The sequence below is a fragment of the Pan troglodytes genome, chromosome 1 (genome assembly GCF_028858775.2).
Source record: "Pan troglodytes isolate AG18354 chromosome 1, NHGRI_mPanTro3-v2.0_pri, whole genome shotgun sequence".
NCBI lineage: Eukaryota > Metazoa > Chordata > Mammalia > Primates > Hominidae > Pan > Pan troglodytes.
This window is the reverse complement of record NC_072398.2, coordinates 65,022,385-65,040,331: the sequence shown is the minus strand read 5'-3', so window position 1 is coordinate 65,040,331 and position 17,947 is coordinate 65,022,385. Positions and strand designations below refer to the sequence as shown.

General features: G+C 34.4%; 1 protein-coding gene across 6 annotated transcripts in view; it reads left to right on the top strand.

The window, feature by feature from the left end:
- TSEN15 (tRNA splicing endonuclease subunit 15) overlaps positions 1 to 17,947 on the top strand; it is a 44,119-nt gene that overhangs the window by 4,871 nt on the left and 21,301 nt on the right. The window contains exons 4-5 of one of the 6 annotated variants that reach the window (XM_514052.8): positions 15,563 to 15,704; positions 16,234 to 17,619. The exons of 2 other annotated variants lie outside the window; for them this stretch is intronic. In XM_514052.8, coding sequence (XP_514052.3) covers positions 15,563 to 15,704; positions 16,234 to 16,254 — 163 coding nt within the window. In that variant the 3' untranslated portion in view covers positions 16,255 to 17,619. Of the gene's footprint in view, positions 1 to 15,562; positions 15,717 to 16,233; positions 17,620 to 17,947 lie in introns of those variants that run through there. 3 more of the 6 variants (XM_009439503.5, XM_009439493.5, XM_003308634.5) reach the window with 3 other exon arrangements.

Here is a 17,947-nt window from a genome sequence, read left to right as displayed (position 1 = left end):
AAATACTCACTTATATTTTCACTAAGAGTTCTATTGTTCTTGTTTTTAATGGTGTGAGAGGCGGTTAGGGATACCATTGTCATGTGGATAACCACTTTTTCTACCTCCATTTAATGAATAGTCCCTCCTTTCCTCACTATCTGACATATCACTTCTGCTACTTTCCAAAGTTCCAAACATGCATTAATTTGTTTCTGGGTTCTCTATTATATTCCATTAGCCAGTTTATCTGTCCTTTTGCCAATACCATATCTCTTAATCGCTTGCTTGGTAAGAAGTCTTGGTATCTGGTTAGCAAGCCTCCCTTATGCATTTCTTCTTTAGAAGCTGTAGCAGGCAGCTTCTAAGATGGCTTCTCCTAATTCTGGTATTCACTCCCTTATGTAACTCTCTTCCCTTGAGTGTGACCTGGACTCAGTGACTTCTTTCTAATGAATAAAATTTGGCAAAAATGATAGGAATGTAACTTCTAAGATTAGGTTACAAAAGACTGTGGCTTCTATCTTGGGCACTCTCTCTTGCTTGCTATAAAGGAAGCCAGCTGCCACGTGAGCTGTCCTACAGAAAGTCTGAAAATAGAAAAGAGATGGCAATTATTGATGGAGCAAGATTCTTGAGAGATGAGGAAGGATGGATTCAAGAGGATAGTGGAAGAGAGTAATATTGAGCATGTAAAGGGGTGCTGTAAACCTCTGAGAGTGGGGTATGGGAAGAATGAACAAATGAAAACACAGCTCTATTTGGGTGGCATATAAGTAGGGAAAAGAGCAGAGCCTCTTAAATTCCAGCGTGAATACCGTTGATGAATACTTACATTTTTTCTAGCTGACTATGACTGAATACATAGCAGTCTAGTAGAAAGAGCCCCAGACTATAAAGTCTTAAGACCTGGGTTCTAGTCTTGGGACTGACACTTAACATTTTGTTTGATGTTTAGCAACACACCTAATTTCTCTGGGTTTCAGTTTCCTCGTCTTATTGTGTTGTTGAGGGATTTAGATTACCAGTACATGCAAGATCCCTTCTAAATTAAAGCTGCTGTAACTGGTTATTTTCATTGTGCATATTTCATGAAGCCATATTAAACTAAATTTGCAGATTTCTATGAAGTATTTTTTTGTATTTATTATTCATAATGAGAATTGTTTTTTAATATGTCAGTCTATTCATATGCTTCTTTGAGAAGCTCCTTACTGTTTTCTCTGTGTTTGAGAATTACAAATAGTTGTTAGCATTGACATTAGATTTAATCGCTAGTACTTTCCGGTTTTTACTAGCATGATTTCCAAGCCATCCTATATCCAAGAGTCTTAATTCATTCCTCAGAACTCATTACTTCTGTCTTTTAATTACTGTAACAAATATTGTCCTAGCTAGTATTAATGTTATATTATTTGTTTGGACAAGGAGCTACTATTTGAAATTAACCTGCATTTATTCCTAAAAAATAAAATTAATGAAAGCAATAGCCTATTTTAATCAAAATCATTTCATAAGTCTAGAAGTACAAATTTGTTTCCATTGTTAATTTCTAGTATTTTCCAGGTGGTAATTAATGCTTTTCTAGCTTGAATGGCTAAAGCTTGTTTTCTTCTTCAAGTAGAATTAGTTGGAATGATAATTTGGTAAGCCATTTTGATGCTGTTGCATTTAATAACTGAGAGAGCTTAAATCTTTATGTCTTGTTTTATATAAATATTCTTAACTATATTATACAGTAGAATACTAATATAGAATATAGCACAAATGAGGCCTGATACATACTAGATTTATATGCCTTTTAGTGCATAACATTTTCTCAACTCAAACTATGCAAATAACTTTTTAACAAATGGAAATGTGTGGGTGTATATGTGTGTATGTGTGATTTCATTACTCAGTCTTTAACAGGGCAGTCTTTTAGGTAGTAGGCATACTTTTATCTATTTTTACTTTTAGTGTATTTTATAATATAAAATGTTATATATCTAACAGTAATGCTGCAATTCCAGCCTTTCATAGTTAATGTGGGAATTTTTCTGTGTTAGTAACACAGAGAAGAAAATGATTGATGTTGAGTCTCTGATAACCTTGTATAGCAAAGAAATTCATTGGGACATGTCCTAAAAGTATTTGGTGGGAAGATGTGAGGGCAACTCACCATGAAAGAAAAAATACTTTTTATTTAAGAGGGAAAACAGCTTTTACTTATTCAGTGATAAAACATCTACATAAATTAACGATTCTGTTTTCACTTTTAAATATTATTATTTGTCAGATAATATTGCTTGGGCTTTTTGGTCTTAACAATTATTTATTGAGTGACTCTTATGTGTCAGGCAATGATCTAGGTGCTGGGGATACCATGATAACAAATACTTTCATGACATCCTCATGAAAGTAGTATTCTAGCACTGAATATTCGCTTAGAAAATACTTTTTTTTTTTTTTTGGTAATTGTTGGATGGAATTTAAAAAAACAGAATTGCCCTTTGTTCAGATATTTAATTGAATGTGTGATTTGGGACTGCCTTCACTTATTTTGTAGCTAGATAATTGAATAACAAGTATTATGGAGTACTGATAAGTAGTTTAACAGGGATATGTACAAAATTATGTCAAAACCCAGAGGAAGGACAGGAAAAGTCTCTTTAGCCAGTAAGAGACCATGGTTTAGTAGGGCAACTGCAAGTAATTAAGCATGACTGCCTACCTAGCATGGTGTCTAGTCAGAGTAGGTGTCTAGTAATATTCCTTAAGGCAGCAAATGAATGAATGAATGAATAAAATTTCAGAGAAAAGAGGGAAAGGATGGAAAATTAGATGGGAAAGTTTATTTAGATTATGAAGGCCATCATTGTTTTTACTTTTTTGCTATTACTAATGGTATTCTAATGAATAGCCTTGTGAGTACCTCCTTGTACTCATGTATGAGAGTTTTCCTAAGAATAGCTGGGACATTTATACCTTTATACCTTCTTTTTTTTTTGAGATGGATTCTGGCTCTGTCACTCAGGCTGGAGTGCAGTGGCACAATCTTGGCACACTGCAGTCTCCGCCTCCCGGGTTCAAGTGATTCTCCTGCTTCAGCGTTCTAAGTAGCTGGGATTACAGGCATGCACTACCATGCCCAACTAATTTTTTGTGTTTTAGTAGAGACAGATTTTTACCTTATTGGCTAGGCTGGTCTCGAACTCCTGACCTCAAGTTATCTGCCCGCCTTGGCCTCCCAAAATTCTGGCATTACAGGTGTGAGCCACTAGGCCTGGCCTATCCCTTCATCTCTACTGGTTATTGCTAAATTGTTTTCAAAAGGATTATTACCAGTTTACACTTGCACTTGCAATGTGTAAGTTTTCACAGACTGGGAGAAGATTTATAACATGTGCATAACTGACAGGTTAATTTAGAATTAGCTTCTGTGACTTCAGAAAAAAAATCCCAATGGGAAACATGGGCAAAGAATATGAACAGGCAACTCACAGAAGAGGAACTCAAATGCTCAAATATGTTTGTAAATGAAGGAATTACAAATATAAAATGTGTTTGTGTTGTCTTAACTTTGAAGAAGACTTGCAGACAGTTTGTTTTTATTTTTTGACAGAAATAAGGTACTGTTTAATTGGGAACTTTTGAACAGAACTACAGCTAGCACTTAGAGAGTCTCTGAACAGTTTAGGAAAAGGAGCTCCCTCTCGACATGCAAAGGAAAATGTCTCTTCAGTAAGGTTCAAGGCTTGGCGAACAATGAAGGCCAGATTTTAGATCCACTTGTGCCAGGCACCCTTGTGCAAAGCACAATCTGCATATCTGTACATGATGCCCTGCCCCTGAAGCATGTCTGTGGAGTCTTAGGTTTCCACAAAGAACACTATGAAAATTACTGCTAAATGGGTGGTGTCATTGAAGGGCTTTAAGCAAGGAAGTGAGACTATTGTTTATTCTATGTGGTTTTAAGAATACTTTGCATTTGCAGAGAATGTTACAGAATTTCAAAGTATTTCAAAATATTTTTACAAGTAGACTTTCATTAAATCAGCACCAAAATCCCTAGTGGTATACGGGGTGTTTGTTTTATCCTAACTTTACATACAAAAAGCTGAGGTTAAAAGTATATTTTTATTTGTACCCCCACTTTTTCCAAAAGATAATAAAAGATTAAGTGAGCTGTACCACGGTCTCAGTTAGCCTCACAGCTATTAGAGTTTCTCTTGCTTTATTGGTTTTTAAAAAGATTTTATTGTAAATGAAACTAGATACGGAAAACCACACAATACCAATGTATAAATTAATGAGTTATAAGGCAAACGTCTAGAACTCTTGTAATTATAACTAAGTCAAGAAATAGAACTTTTCTAGGCACCCCACAAACTTTTCAATGTGCCCCATCCCAATCATAATCTTTCTTCCCCCCCAAAATAGCCATTATTCTTTCTTTTATAGTAATAATGGGCTTTGGCCCATATATTGTTCCCAGGACGTCTTAGCGCTAATTTGTCTTTTGACTCTCACTCAAGAAAGAATGTTGGAATATCACTGGTGAGACTGATAATATTATCAGGAATATTAGTTTTATATTTAAAAATACCCTGCCAACTTTACTACTCTATTGTTAGAAACAAATTACTTGCCACATACTATACAACCAACCTCAGCATACCAGTTGTAAATCACCATTTTAGACTGTGCGTCTTAGCTGCTTGAATATAGTGCTTTAAAAAATGCTTTGTAGTCCTCAAAAAACCTTAAATAACATTTTTATTAGTAGGAGAGTTGGGTAGCATACATAGCTGTAGAGCCAGAGGAGTTGGCAGTTTGCTGGAGCTACAATTTCTTATTATTTACAAAGAGCATATAGCACATAAGGCCTGATAACTGTCTCTTTTATTGAAGGAGACAAATTTTATAATCTGTTGTTTGTAAAACTGAACCAAACTCTGTCATTTACATAGTTAACTACAACTTAGTTATAAAGTATTTCCCTAGTGATGACAAATAGTCCCACTGTTTCAGTCACCACTTGACTGTTATGTGGCAGAGTGGCATGTATATTTATATGGTTTATTATTTATTTTATGGTGTATATGTATTTTCTGCCTCCTTAAAAGGTAATTGTTCTAAGGAGTGTTTAATGTTGTATCTGTGTGCTATTCTAAGAATGCCTGAACAGTTTTTAGTGTCTGCTTCCCACTTACTTTCCCAGGCTTTAGACCTGGTGGTTTTGTTTACATACTTTCTGGCAAGAGTGTCGACAGATTCCATTACAGGGTGAATGTGTATTTGAATGACTGTGAGTGAATGCATTACTTTGAGCACAAGTACGGTTTGTGATTAGCGTTTTCTGTAAAGCAGTTATATATGATATGTGATCACAGTTAAAACACTTTGTCATATTTTTCAAGTTTCAGAAGGTCTTGTGTGTAATAGTCCTTATGAAAATATTGATTTAATGTTATTTCCTGATCTGTAATGGGAGAATAAAATTGATAAAGTGCCCATTTCTGATTATCTAGTGGGAAAATTTTGCTGATGGAGTATGAAGTAATTAATTGCTAGTGTTTCTTGTTTCTCTCATCTAAAAATACTTCCTAAAGCTAATGTAAAATAATTTTTAGTTTGCATTATAATGCCATATTAAGTTGTATATTTGCATGGTATCCATATGGACAGTACTCTAGATTGTTTCTTTGCTAAATTGAATCTAAGGAATACATGAAGCAACTTTGGTAAATGACTGTAGAGGTACAGTTTGCTCAGACAAAGCAATGGTAGAAAATCATATTCATAGATACACAGAGATGAAAGAGATCTGATGGATTTAAAGATGAGACAACAAGAGGAATACTAACTAAAACTAGTGACCTATCTTTTTCAGTGCTAAGATTGCAAATGAAGTCAAATTTATGTTGAGATAGCCTGATTAGCTTCACTTTGGACCACCTTGGGTCCATTGGTATTTATTGAGTGCCCTAAATGGTAAAAGTATACTATACTGAAATTAGGATAATAGTATTACAATTTTCTGTAATAGTAGTAGTACTACAGGTAGTTGCAAATGGGAAAATATCTTAAGTGACTTATACAGGGACTCAAATTATAAGGGAACAAAATGGTTTTCTAGTCTTTAACTACTGGTAGGGTTTTTTTTGTTTGTTTGTTTTTCCCCCTCATAGACCCTATGTCACCTCCCAATTCTAATGTAAATTTTGTTTCTTCAGTAAGATACAAGAGGTGGGAAAACCTTAGTTGACATATTTTAAGCTCATCTGTGGTTATATGTAAATTTAAAAAAAGCTGAGCGAAGTGAAATGTCTTATACAATTATAAAATCCAGGCACAGTTAAGATACAGCTTTCTGAAACTATTAATCTCCTTTTCTTTCCCCAAAGGATTGTAGTTCCTTCCTTAGTAATACGTGAATCATTCATCCTTTCAAACCTGACTAAATTGTAAATGGTTCTTTCTTCTCAGTGTCAGAGAAGAATAGTGGATGGGAGAATGGAGCCTCTCCCATCACCATTTTGTTCCCCTAGGACCTCAAATAGTGGCATTTCTTTTGTTGTTATTGTTTCGTGGCAGTTGGTAACCTTTCTAAATTGAATACACTCAGCCATCTTATCTGAGACAAAAATATTTCAAAAGTTCTTCTTGGCATCTGCATATTACTTGAGAAGTTTAGAAAAAGATGTAAACATTCCATATACCAAATTGCTCCTTTGCAAGCTTAGCTACCATGAAGCTAAAAGTCTAAGAGCTTTTAAAAGTTGGTTTGAATAAAATTATTTTGGCAAGAGTATTGTACAATTAAAGGAATTTATGCCTTAAGAGAAGTGAAAATAATTCTGTGCACATTAGAAATGAATGTCAGAGCCAAAGTTAAGATTCCTAGCCTGTGGTGATTTGCTTAATCTGATGCTTAGCTTATTAATGCATATCATATCCTATTTCCCTCAATGTTGTTTTCAAAAGAATGTACTCTCTTTTCCTCATACATTGAATCCGATGAATTTTAGTTATTTTTTCTTTGTCAGAATTAATTTTTCCCAATATAGCTTTTAAAGACTGCCAATAGTAATTTTTCTTTTTTAAAGGACATGATTACTTTAAAGAACATTTTATTAGCTGTTTGTATTATCACAGCAGTAACCCAGATAATATAAATGGATGAATTATTTATTTTTAAATCCATTGCCTTTGTGTTTTCATGGGGAGAAGAAAAAACCTAATATTTTAAAACCCCGAGATGTGTAGGGAAAATTAAAAATTTATTTATTGTTCTTACCCATCACTAAAAATGTTATAAATGTATTTGATTATACTTTTTATTTAAATATAATTAATACAAACATAATTATATACTACCTAGAGGCAAAATTTGGTTTTAGGATAGAATAAAAAGGTAAATTACAAATTATTCCAGTATTTTCTAAGTTGCTTATTTATTTATTGGCTGCCTGGGCTCATGGGGTGCAAAATATTATGGACTTTGCCTACAAGATGCTAACAGTCTGGAGCTGAGATGGACAGTCATTTACATCTAGTGTGATAAACGTAATGACAGATATGTACAGGGTACTGAGGAAGACCACAGAGGGAGGAGACCTAACTTTGACTGGTGGGATAAAGAGACGAGAGAGTCTGGGAAAACTTACTGGAGGACAAGATGTTTGAAATATGCAAGAACAAGGAACAAGGATGGGAATGGATGCCCTGGTTAAAGTAATAACATGAGCAAGGTATTGAGGGCTGAGAGGGCCTGAAATTTGCCAATAGTTCATTATGACTGGGTATGTAGTAATGGCAGAGAGAGTACCTGCCTGCAGTTGGTGAGAAAGCCCTAGATTGGTGTGGCATGGGTGGAGAAGGAGTGAGTATGTGTGATACAAGAGATATGGGAATGATGGGAAAAGGAGGGGAGGAAAGGAGAGACAGACATAGAAAAAATATGAAAAAACAAACAAACAAACAGACAGCTCTCCTCCTGGGAAGTAACAGTTCAGGAGAAGCAACCTCTTAAGGATTAAGGAAGTCAAAGGTAAGAGAAAGTTAAATCAAGAGTTTTGCCACTACAAAATCTGTAGGAAATCCTGAAACAAAGGTGGGAAAATTATTTGAGTCAGAATATTAGGAATTGTAATGCTTGTTTCTGTTTTCTGTAATGGATACCAATTACAATGTGCAAATCTGTAAGGATATAGATGTTTAGCTATTAATGCAAGAACCTAATTTGGGGATTTGAGGAGGTTAAGTAACTAGGGTTTAGTCATCTGAGCTTTTCTCTTCATTATACTCACTCCCTAAGCAGCCTTATCTGGTTCTAAGGTTTTAAATATCATCGATATACTGATGACTCCCAAATTTTTATCTCCATCCCAACCTCTTCCATGAACCTCAGACTCATATATGTAAGTGCCTACTTGACATCTCCACTGTGATCTAAAAAAGGCATCTCAAATTAGCATGTCCAAAAATAAATCTTGATTTGCTCCTATACTTTCTCCTTCTGTCGTTTTCTTTTTGTCAATAAATGGCAACTCTATTCGTTCTGAAGCTCAGGCCAAAAACCTTAGAGTCATTTTAAAATGTATACACACACACACACACACACACACACACACACTTTATTTTTTAGACCAATTTTAGATTTACAGAAAAAATTGAGCAGATAGTACAGAGATTTCCCATCTAAGTCCCAGTCCAGCATAGTGTTTCCCCTATTATTAACATCTTTGTGTTAGTATGGTACATTTGTTACAATTAACCAATATTCATACATTATTAGTATTATTCACTGAAATTTGTCATTTACACTAGGGTTTATTCTTTTTGCACAATTCTGTGGATTTTGACAAATGCATAATGTCATGTATTCATCATCACATACAGAATAGTTTCAGTGCCATAAACATACCCTATGCTTCATTTATTCATCCCTTTCTTCACCCCCAAACACATCCCTGGCTGCTACTGAACTTTTTACTTTCTGTGTTGTTTTGCCTTTTCCAGAATGGCATATAGCTCGAATTATACAGTATGTAGCCTTTCAGATTGGCTTTCACTCAGCAATATGTATCCTTGCTAGCATGGCATTTTGGGTTTTAGCTACCCTAGTGGGCACACAATGGCATCTCATTGTTCTTTTAACTTCTTGCAATTTCCTGATGACATATGATGTTGAGCATCTTTTCATATGCTTATTTGCCACCTGTATATCTCCTTTGGTGAGGTGTCTGTTCAGATTTTTTGCCCATTTTTAAATTGGGTTTTCTTTTTGATAAGTTTCAAGACTTCTGTGTATATTTTGAATGCAAGTCCTTTATCAGATATGTGTTTTACAAATATTTTCTCCCAGTCCATGGCTTATATTTTCATTATCTTAACATTGTATTTTGCAGAACAGAAGTTTTACATTTTAATAGAATCTGATATAATTTTTTTCCTGGATCATGCTTTTGGTATTTTATCTAAAAACTCATCACCAAATCCAAGGCATCCTATTTTGTCTTCTAGAAGTTTTATAGTTTTGCATTTTACATTAAGGTCTGTGATCCATTTTGAGTTAATTTTTATGAAGGATATAAGGTCAGTGTTTAGATTGATTTTTTCCAGGTGAATATCCAGTTACTCTAACACCATTTGTTGAAAAGATGTTTATTTCTTCATCAAATTACCTTTTTTTTTTTGGTCAAAGATCAATTGACTATTTATGTGAGTCAATTCTGAGCTCTCTATTCTATTCCATTGACCTATTCATCTATTCCTTAACCAATACCACATGATCTTGATTACCATAGCTTTACAATAGGTCTTTTTTTTTTTTTCTTTATGTGATCTTTTTGAGACAGGGTCTCACTCTGTTGCCCAAGTTGGAGTGGAGTGGCACGATCTCGGCTCACTGCAACCCGGTCCGCCTCCTGGGTTCAAGCAATTCTCATGCCTCAGCCTCTCGAGTAGCTGGGACTACAGGCGCATACCACCACACCTGGCTAATTTTTGCATTTTTAGTAGAGACAGGGTTTCACCATGTTGGCTAGCTGGTCTCAAACTCCTAACCTCAAGTGATCCACCTGCCTTAGCCTCTTAAAGTGCTGGGGTTACAGGTGTGAGCCACTGTGCCCGGCTTGTAATAGGCCTTAAAGTCAGATAAAATCAGTCCTCTCACTTTGTTCTTTAACACTTTATTGGATATTCTGACTCTTTTGCCTTTCCATATCAATTTTAGAATCAGCTTGTCAATGTCTACAAAACAACATGCTGGGATTTTGAATGGGATTGCACTTGTAGATCACATTGAGAAGAATTGGTATCCAGGAACATGGACTATCTCTCCATTTGTTTAGATCTCCTATGATTTCTTTCATCAGAGTTTTACAGTTTTCCTCACATAGATCCTATAAATATTTTGTTAGATTTATACCTAAATATTTATCTTTTATGATGCTAATGTAAATGGTGTTTTGTTTTTGATTTCAAATTCCAATTGTTTATTGCTGATATGTAGGAATACAGTGGACTTTTGTATATTATCCTTGTATCCTGTAACCTTGCTATAATCTCTTAGTTTTTATTCTTCCATTTTCTCATACCCCCGAATTAATTTATCAGTAAACCCTGTCAATTCCTTAAAATTACATCCAGAATCTGTCCATTTCTTACCACTTACACTACAACTGTTACCACTCTGGCTTAAGCTGCTATTATCTCACCTCCTGGACCTACTAAGTGGTCCTCCTTTAAAACACTTGATATATTAATGCTACTCAACATATTTCATATTTGGTTTTCTTTGATTATCTACTGTCTGTTTTCCTCCACTAGAAAGTAAGTTCCCTGAAAGTGAGAACTTGGTTTTGTTTATTGGTATATCCCTGGGGTCTAACCTGGTACCTGGTACATGGTGCTAAGTAAGTATTTGTTGAAAGATTGGGTAAGCTATCTTAGGCTACTGTGTTCCTGCAGCAGAGACTTCCTAATTAATACCTTAAAGAACATAAGAATATACTATAAGCAACCTTTTAAGAATTTCCAAAAAATTAGAATGTCTGCAAAATCTGCCAGGCACAGTGGCTCACGCCTGTAATCCCAGCACTTTGGGAGGCTGAGGTGGGCGGATCACCTGAGGTCAGGAGTTTGATACCAGCCTGGCCAACATGGCAAAACCCCGTCTCTACTAAAAATACAAAAAATTAGCTGGGTGTGGTGGTGTGTGCCTGTAGTCCCAGCTACTTGGGAGGCCTAGTGAGGCAAGAGAATTGCTTGAACCCAGGAGGTGGAGGTTGCAGTGAGCCAAGGTCACACCACTGTGCTCCAGTCTGGGTGACAGAGCGAGACTCTCTCTCTCAAAAAAAAAAAAAAAAAAAAATATATATATATATATATATATATATATATATATATATATGTACATATGTATGTATCTGCAAAATCCATCCACTTGCAGGATTTATCACCATTTTCCATGCTTTGCATTGTAACCTGCCAATGTTATGAATAGCCTCTTTACTTTTTAGTTGAATTTTTTTTCATTTATATTCTCTCTGCCCTTTCACCCCTCTTTTTCCCTAGTGCCTTGGGAAAAGGACTTATATTAATTCTGGAGTTGAGGGTTACTAGAACTAGTTCTTTCTTTAGAACATCTCTGAAGATATTCTTAGTTATGAGATTTGATCCTCAAATGCTACATACTTTCTTGAAGGACCACCCATTATTATTTCCCTGTAATTGAAAAATATTTCCACTTTCTGAAAGCATAATCCTTATTACAAATTCATTTAATGACCACTATTTTATTTGAGTCCTAAAGTCTCATAATTGCAAAATGACTTCTGTCATTTGGCTTCTCTGCATATTAGGATGTGTGTCCTCACCTTCCCTCTGCTAGAAATCTGCTGCTGGTGAAACCCCCAATTCTGGCAGCTTCTTTTAACTGATACAGCATTTTTTTTTCTCTTACCCTTAAACAAAAGCTTGCAGTTCATTACAGAATGACTTCCCACTGGGGTGGATAGCTTCATTGTTCAGTAAACCCCCTTGGAATTTTAGCTGCCTTGATTTTTTACTAGGAAGGCATTGGCATGAATTTCAAGGAGGTGGTCTGTTATCCCTGAAACTTTTCTTTGGGACTGAGCCTGTGGATGAATAAGGCTTCTTTGGTGCCTCTGACACCAACTTAATTTTGCATTATGTTTCAGAATTGCATTATGGCATGTCATTCCATTATATCATAATGAGGCAAATCAAGGAATTATTCCCTTTTACTAATAAGGCTATAGCATATATTATTTGGCCACATTGAAGAGGATAGGAGATACTTTCTATGGGTTGAAATTAATACTACTTTTAACCCATGATACATTCTATTTCAATAGCATTTGAAGTTAAAAGTAATGCGGTCTTCAACTTCTTGTCCTCTGTGTAAATCTCCAGAGATTACTTAGTCTCTGTTTTAGAATCATTACAGAAAAATCAATGCTAAGATTTATGGAAAGCATTTAAATAGCTTGGACTAAAGGTATTAGCCAAATAGTGTTAACTGTGTATTTGCTTCAGGCTTGTTTTCAAGTTAGCTATATGAAGCTCTGGAATCACTTTTTTTCCGTACACAGAGCTCCTCTATGAACAGTTATGAGAAATAAAAACCTGTTGTGAGCATCAAATTTTGTTGCTGTTATTAAATAGCTATTATTATTGATACATATTTTTCTTTAGGTGGGATTTTTCCCTTTAGATATAACTGAGTTTAAAACTTGAAACTGTTAGTATTAATACATAGGTTATATTTTTCATAGGTTGATTTCTATCCAATATGAACTATAAAGAATTTTATCGTTTATTGTTGTAGATTTGTGTGATGAAACATACAATATTTCCAGTATCTTCACAATATTTTTCCAAAGAACTGAGCTATTAAAATTTATACATATAAGGAAACATTCTGTCATTTCTAAAGTGAGATTTCAAACCATAAGCTTGTTAGAAATTAAGTGAGATTATAGTATTCTGGTGATACTTAAATGTTCTTGGGATCTTTACAATCATATGTGGTTTTTTAAGAACTTAAGAATCTTTTGTTACTGTTATTATTAATAGATTGGGAAAATATAATCTGTTGACTAAAAGGCAAAATAAACATTTTTAAGATTTTATGCAGTATCCTATAATGGAAACAAACAAGAAAGGTCTTGTTCTTGTTTGTTGAGGAAAAGATGATGGCTTTGCTTTAAACATACTTGAAAAATTGACTAGAAGAGATCCTGAACAAGAAACTGTAAGACTTCTGGAATGTACCTTGAGTAACAGAGGCAGATAAACTATTTTATTCTGTTACTAGTGAGAAGATTCACTGGTAATTCACAATCACCGCCCCCTCCAACCAAATACCATAAACAAGGCCTCAGAAATGGGAACTTCCATTTCATTTTTGACAGTGATTTCTCTCAACTCTGAAAACAAAACCCCTTTTACAACTCTGAGTTAGTTTTCAAATGTTAGGGTTTCCTGCATGGGTATTTGGGGTAAGTATGAAAATGTTTTGCTGCTTAAATCAAAGAACTCTGGAAACAGATATAAATTGAGAATGGAAAAAGAGTAGTGAATAAGATGGAAATTTCTATTCTAAATTTCACTATATGGGCTAGAATTCCCATATAGTTTTCCTTAGTGAACACCACCCCCCAACACACACATACAAACACACCTTCTGATTTAAATAACATTATATCTTCAGAAATGGAAAATGTGTTAAAGTTGTGTTAACAGGCTTCCTTCTTGTCTGTGTCCCATTCTCATCACAGTCTACCAGTTAGGGATGTTTAGAGAAATTTATCTTGTGGCACTGAAGTGGCTTTATGTGCATTATATATTGGGTTTTATGTATATTGCATACTGTGAAGTAATCATGATACATGCTGACAACAAAAGATGTAGATAAGTTAAAATTTTAGTTGATCCATTGTCTGTTTCTTCTTTGCCATCTTTGTAGAAAAAAATTAATTCAAGATGGACAGCCTATAAAAATGTATCTTTTTCTATTATTATTAATTTAGATATTGGCGTGCCACTTTTGAAGAAGGAAAATACTTAGCTACATTAAAAGATTTGCATTGAAGAAGCAATTGTGATATGCTGCCTTTTATCACAGTGTGACTTCCCATCAGTGCTGAGTAATGAAGTTTCTGATTAATATCTATCGTTGCTTTATCAGAATATCTTTCTCTAAAGTAAATCATTCTTATGAATAAGAATCTAGCTAGTTGTAATGCAGTTCAGCATAGGTGGAAATAATTTTTTAAGGACTAAGTCAATTTCTGGGATTCAGACTGTTTCAGAAAAGAAACATTTTCTGTATTTCCACTAATGGCACAGTGTACCTTAGTATGTTTGGGTTAGTATTCAGTTTTAGCAATAATCATGGAGGCAGGGGTATCTATAAATATTATATCCCAATTTGCAAGGTAGCAAAGTTGTATATATACTACATAATATGACCACTTGACAGTTTATGAAGTCTTTTCATATATGCCATTTAATTGATTCATATAATAATCTTATGTGTAAACATAAAGGTGTACTACTATCTTCATTTCAAGTATCCTTGAAAAGACTTTCTCCATTGAATTGCCTTTGTACCTTTGTCAAAAATCAACTGACCAGCCTTATAGCACGTTAAGAAGTAACTTATATGACGGTATTAACACAAAGGATGGGGGAAGGAATGAAGCTATATTGGAGTAAACAATGACACCAGACAGTTATGTGAAGAAATGAAGAATACCAGGAATATTAAATATGTGAATGTAAAAGACCCTAATATATTTTCCTTTCTCCTCTTAACTTTATAAAAAGAAAATTATTTAAAGTAATAATTATAACACTATATTACTGGGTTTAAATATATAAACATATATGACAATAATAGCATAAAGGCGGAGGAAAGGAATAAAGCTCTATTGGAGCAATTTCTATATTTTTTAGAATCAAGTTAGTATTAAGCTGAGAGAAATTGTGATAAACTAAGACGCAATAGTAATCTCTAGAGTCATCACTACGAAACTCAAGAAACTATAGTAAAAAAACACATTAATTAAAATGGTGTACTAGAAAATACCTATTTAATAGAAAAGAAGGTGATAAAGGAGGGTGAGAGGAAGTAAAAAGACATGTGATATATAGAAAACAAATAGCTAAATGGCAGGCATGAATCCAACCATACCAATGTTAATTTTAAATTTGAATAAACACTCAAAAGGGCAGAGATTGTCAGATTGGATATAAAAACAAGATCCAACTATATGCTATCTATAAAAGATACACTTCAGATTCAGAGACAACAATTTTGGAAAACTGTCAACTATTTCTATACCATTCTCTTTCCTTTCCTTCTGTGATTCCAATTATGTGTATGTTGAACTTATTTGATACTATACCAGAAGCCTCTGATGTTATTTTTTAAAATTATTTTTTCTCTTTGTACTTCAGTTTGGTTTCTTGTGACCTGTTTTCAAGTTTTCTAGTGCTTTCTTCTGTCACATCTCATCTAATTGAGTGACCGCAACTCCTAAGTATATTGTGACTTTATTTTCAGGATAAGGGAGATCTTGAAGGCATCTCGAAAATTGCAAGGTGATCCAGATTTGCCGATGTCTTTTACTTTGGCCATAGTGGAGTCTGATTCTACAATAGTCTATTATAAACTTACTGATGGATTTATGCTGCCAGACCCTCAGGTCAGTTTTGAGGTAACTGACAGCAAGAAGTACAAAAAGAGGAAAATTATGACATGATTTTAAGTATGACTCAAGTCAGTCACAGAACTGCCACTTCCTTTGCCATAGGGAAAATTCAAGAAAAAAAGTCTTGATTTTCATACGTCAGAAAATTGATTATATTTTGTTCAAAGTAGCATGTTCCTAGTTATTTTTGCAAAAAAAATATTGATTTCCTTACTCTTTGGAGAATTTCATGGTTTTCCAAAGTATTTTATGAAGTCATCATGCATTTAATTATTTTAGTGAGTAACTGAGGTGGAATGTAAAGGCTAATAATAGTTGTAAGTAAAAAAATGCTTATTTAAGAAATGTTAAATTGGTTGACATTTTGACAGGAACATTTTAATAAGATAAATGTGCTATATGTGATTTCTTTACATACTTTGTTGGTATAATTTGGATAATTACATTAAATATCTTTCTAATTTTGCTTTTGGATTACCTTGTTTATCGGAGAAAAGTCCATCCTGATCTTTTTTTTTTCCAGAATATTTCTCTTAGAAGATGACATCCATGTTTCCTGATGCTTGTTTTATTCATACAAGATTGGATTTGAGACCCATCAGACTGCTTCATCTTTTATCTCAGAGATAGGGTTGACGTAGATAGTGAGGGTTGACTTCCCCATTCCATAAGGTTTTCATTCTGAAGAGTAAAACTTCCCCAGGTAGAAGACTTTCTCCTTCTTAAAAAATATAGGGTGATTTCTTTAAAACTTTGTTATCTAGAGACAGTTTAATTACAGTTATATACAGGTTTATGCCTAGGATGTATTCAGATGGGTGGGACCTGTGTGCTGCTTTTGTCATCCCACACTCAAAGTTGTCTCTTTGTTTCTTGCTGCCACTGCCAGCTCATTGTTGAGACTGCCATTTCTTTCTCTTACTCAGCTCTCCCCAGTGCCTTTTGGCCACTGCAGCTACCATAGAATGGCATTTTATATGTACCTTGTCACCCACTTCTGTTTACTTTTTCCTCTCCAGTAAAAATTAAAAGATTTCTTTCAATTGGTCTTCCCATTGCAGTTACTGTTATTTCTCTTTTTTGGTTAACTTTAAATCAAAACTCAAAATACGTTCATCCAGAGTGTGTCTTAAGTAACTTACATGTCTTAAGTAACAGGGACCAGAGACATGTTACCTACAAGAGTTCTGGGCCATCCTTTTCATTCTTATCACATATCATAGCTTGAATATTACAACAGTGTGGGAGAGAATCAACCGTAAAAATGTCTTCATTAATTAGACCCAGTTATTCCACTTTTGTTAATGTCTCTCAAATTGTACAAAGTATAAAAAATTATATGCACAAAGATGTTCCAAGTGACATTACTTTTAGTAGCCCAAATTATAAACCACTTTAAAGTTTGGGGTAAAGATTGGCAAACTTTTTCTATAAAGGGCCAGAAAGTAACCATTTTAGGTTTTTAAACCTACTGTCTCTGTCATAACTTGTCAACACTGCTGTATGAAGCACAAAAGCAGCCATAGACAATACATAAACAATACGGGCATGGCTTTGTTCCAGTAAAATTTTGTTTACAAATGTGGTGCCATAGTTTGCCATCCCTGGGTCTAGGAAATAGTCAATAAACAGATATATACAAATGATACATAATGTACTTATTAAAAATTAGTAATGAATATTATTAAAAACATGAAAACATTACATTAAGTAAAAATTGCAAGGTGGAAAAGTGTATAAGTGGGTGTAATCATGGCTGAAATAACAGACCAAGCATATGATAAAAAGATAACAAAGTAAATCAAATTACTAACTGGTTATAGTGGGATAGGAGGCAGAAAATGGATGACTTTGTCTTTTCTCAATGTTTTTATTTGTATTTTATAATAAAAATGTTTTAAAATTAAAAGGTGTCTTGAAATCTGTGTTAGTTATCTATCATTGCAAAATAATATTACCACAAATGTAGCAACTTAAAACAGCACACACTTATTATCTTATAGTTTTTGTGGGCAAGGGACCCAGGCACAGATTAGTTGGGTCCTCCATGAGGCTACAGTCAAGGTGTTGGGCAGGGCTCCAGTCTCATCTGAGACTTGACTGGGGAAGGGTCAGCTTTTTCACCCACATGGTTATTAGTAGCCTTCAGTTCCTTGAGAGTGCTCAATGCTTATATGCCATTGGCAGGAGGCCACCCTCAGCTCTTTGCCACGTGGGCCTTCTCAATATAACTGGTT